The sequence below is a fragment of the Orycteropus afer genome, unplaced genomic scaffold (genome assembly GCF_000298275.1).
Source record: "Orycteropus afer afer isolate SDZICR_OR568_19922 unplaced genomic scaffold, OryAfe1.0 scaffold00342, whole genome shotgun sequence".
NCBI classification, from domain to species: Eukaryota; Metazoa; Chordata; class Mammalia; order Tubulidentata; family Orycteropodidae; genus Orycteropus; species Orycteropus afer.
The window spans coordinates 3,312,904-3,315,526 of NW_006921929.1; the positions used below are offsets into that span (position 1 = coordinate 3,312,904).

General features: G+C 43.5%; 1 protein-coding gene across 1 annotated transcript in view; it reads left to right on the forward strand.

The window, feature by feature from the left end:
- The window catches only part of LCT (lactase), a 98,477-nt gene that overhangs the window by 38,327 nt on the left and 57,527 nt on the right, over positions 1 to 2,623 (forward strand). Inside the window, 1 exon segment of the mRNA XM_007952500.1 lies at positions 553 to 636. Coding sequence (XP_007950691.1) covers positions 553 to 636 — 84 coding nt within the window.

Sequence of the window (2,623 nt, forward strand, 5' to 3'; positions counted from 1 at the left end):
AGAAACTAAGGGAATTTGTTAAAACCAGACCAACCTTACAAGACATCCTAAAGGGAGTCCTTTGATCAGAGAACTAAAAATAGCAAATAAAAACCTATTAGGGGCCTCAGCAATCACACTGGAGTTCAAGGGTGGCTGAGTGCTCCACTGCCTGATCTAGGCAAAGGGCAAGGTAGATGTGAAGACAAGACTGGCTGGGAAAGCTCTGGCCTCTGACCACCTCACTCCTCCACATTGGTGGGAATCCACAATTTCTGCTATTTAGTACCTCACCCACTCACTCATACACATTGATTCAGTTTTCACTGTGTGACAAGCACTTTGCTAAGCATATAGATGACATATTCCCAACACATGCAGGCATCTCCCCCTGCCACACACACATCATTCTCACTTCATCCCAGTTTCTCCCCTGACTGCTCTTCCCTAGGAAAATCCCACTTTGAAAGGATCAATTTAGTGATGAGGGGAGAAACAAAAAAAGAACATTTCTGAGAAGCTTTTTGTCTTGAAATTGCTTTTGCTTTAATGACCCTATTTGCTTATTTCTAGGACTTGGTCGATTTCCTCTCTCTCGATTTGTCTTATGAATGCCAAAGTGAGGCAACTTTGCCACAGCAGCTGAGTAAATTGCAGGTAATCTGAGTCATTTTCCATATTAATGATGAATGGAGAACATTCCTGAGAGCTTATTAGACATTTAGTGTTTTAGCTATTGCGTAAACTGAACTTCCACCAACAGTTGGAAGACCTGCTGACTTGCATCTGGGGAGTTTTCTGTAGAAAGCATTGCCGAGGAATTTTAGGATGTTAGGCACACTTTTCTAGAAATGATAAAGAGAATTATTAAGGTAAATAATTGCATGGTTTTTCTGTCCTCTTGTGTAGAAATTTACCGAGAATAAAAATTTTAGTGTTCATTTTGAGATTTAAAAAGGTATTTCACATCCAGGACTACCAAATCAGAAATAAGCTGTGGGGACCTTCCTGTAACTTCAGGACTCTCCCTCCTGTACCCAGTATTGTTTTCTCAGGTCTGATAGTTCTGATTCAGCTCCCACCTTGAGGGAAAGTGTATTAGGAGCCTTCTACCCAAAAGTTAAGGAAACCTGGTGGAGCAATTGTTAAGTTCTTGGCTGCTAATTGGAAGATCTAGGGGTTCCACCAACAGCTGTTCCATGGGAGAAAAGACCTGGTAATCTGCTCCTGTAGAGATTAAACCTAACCCACTGCCATCGAGTTGATTCTGACTCATAGTAACCCTGTAGGACAGAGTAGAACTGCCCTGTAGTGTTTCCAAGGCTATAAACCTTCACAGAAACAGACTGCCTCATCTTTTGCCCACAGAGTGGCTGGTGGGCTCAAACCGCTGACTTTTGTTTAGCAGCCAAATGCTTTAAACACTACACTGGCAGGGCACTCTCCTGTAAAGATTACAGCCTAGGCAACCCTATGGGGCAGTTCTGATCTGTTCTACAGTATCACTGTAATTCAGAATCAACCAGACGGTACACAACAACTCAAGAGCTAGGCTTCTCTCTTAGCCTTTTTCTGCAAGTAATTTCCTGGAGTCTTGACTGTTCCTTTAACTGGGTACAACAGAACAACTGGTGGCTACTCCCTGGACCTTACGAGTCCCAATAGCATTCCTGTGCTTGACCCTGAAGAACTCTGAATGGCTGTCTGGCTACGAGAATTCATCCATGTTTTACCTCTTGCCTCAACAGGTTTGGGAACGTAGCCACTCCCTTCTGCTTCCATCTCTGCCAGGCAGAGCAACCATAAATGGAGGTAGCACTAGTGGCACAGTGCCTAAGACATTTGACTGCTAACTAGAAGGCTGGCGGGTCAAACCCACCAGCCACTCTTCGTAAGAAAGATTGGGCAATCTACTTCCTTAGAGATACCGCCTCAGAAATCCAAGGAGGGGTCACCATGAGTTGGGACCAACTCAACGGCAGTGAGTTTGGTTTGGTTTCCTTGTCTGGAATCCCACCACCTCCAATCACCAAAGAGGATAGTTAGTCAGAGGAAGTATTCATTTCAAAGTCAAGCTCATTAATATCAAATCTCATGGCTTCAAATAGGTGGAATCTCTGTCTTACTTGAGGCAGGCGACTTGAAATAGACAAATTAGCATTGGTCCAACTCCAACATCTGAGTGTTTCCAGCCGACACATGTAGGCTCCATTGCTTTTGTTATCTACAGATCACAAACCACATGCTGTGGAGTCAGTTCCAAGTCATGGCTCCCTAAGTTTTCCAAAGGCTGATTTTTCAGAAGTAGATCTCCATGCCTTTCTTCCTAGGGGGCCTCTAGGTGGACTTGAACTCCAAACTTCTGGTGAGCAGCCAAGTGCATCAACAGTTTGCACCATGCAGGGACTCCAATTTTTATTTATTTATTTATTTTTATTTTGTTGTTGCTGAGAATATATACAGCAAAATATCCTCCAACTCTGGAAAGGCTGAAATATTAGGTATCTATATGAAGTGGAGAGTGCACCCAAGAACATGTATAGGGTTGGCAGACAGTGGTCCAATAACTTTATGTGTATGATCTGAATTGCCAGGTGTATAATGGGGCTGACAAGGGGCAAGGTTGTAGTCACTGCTTGGTCAC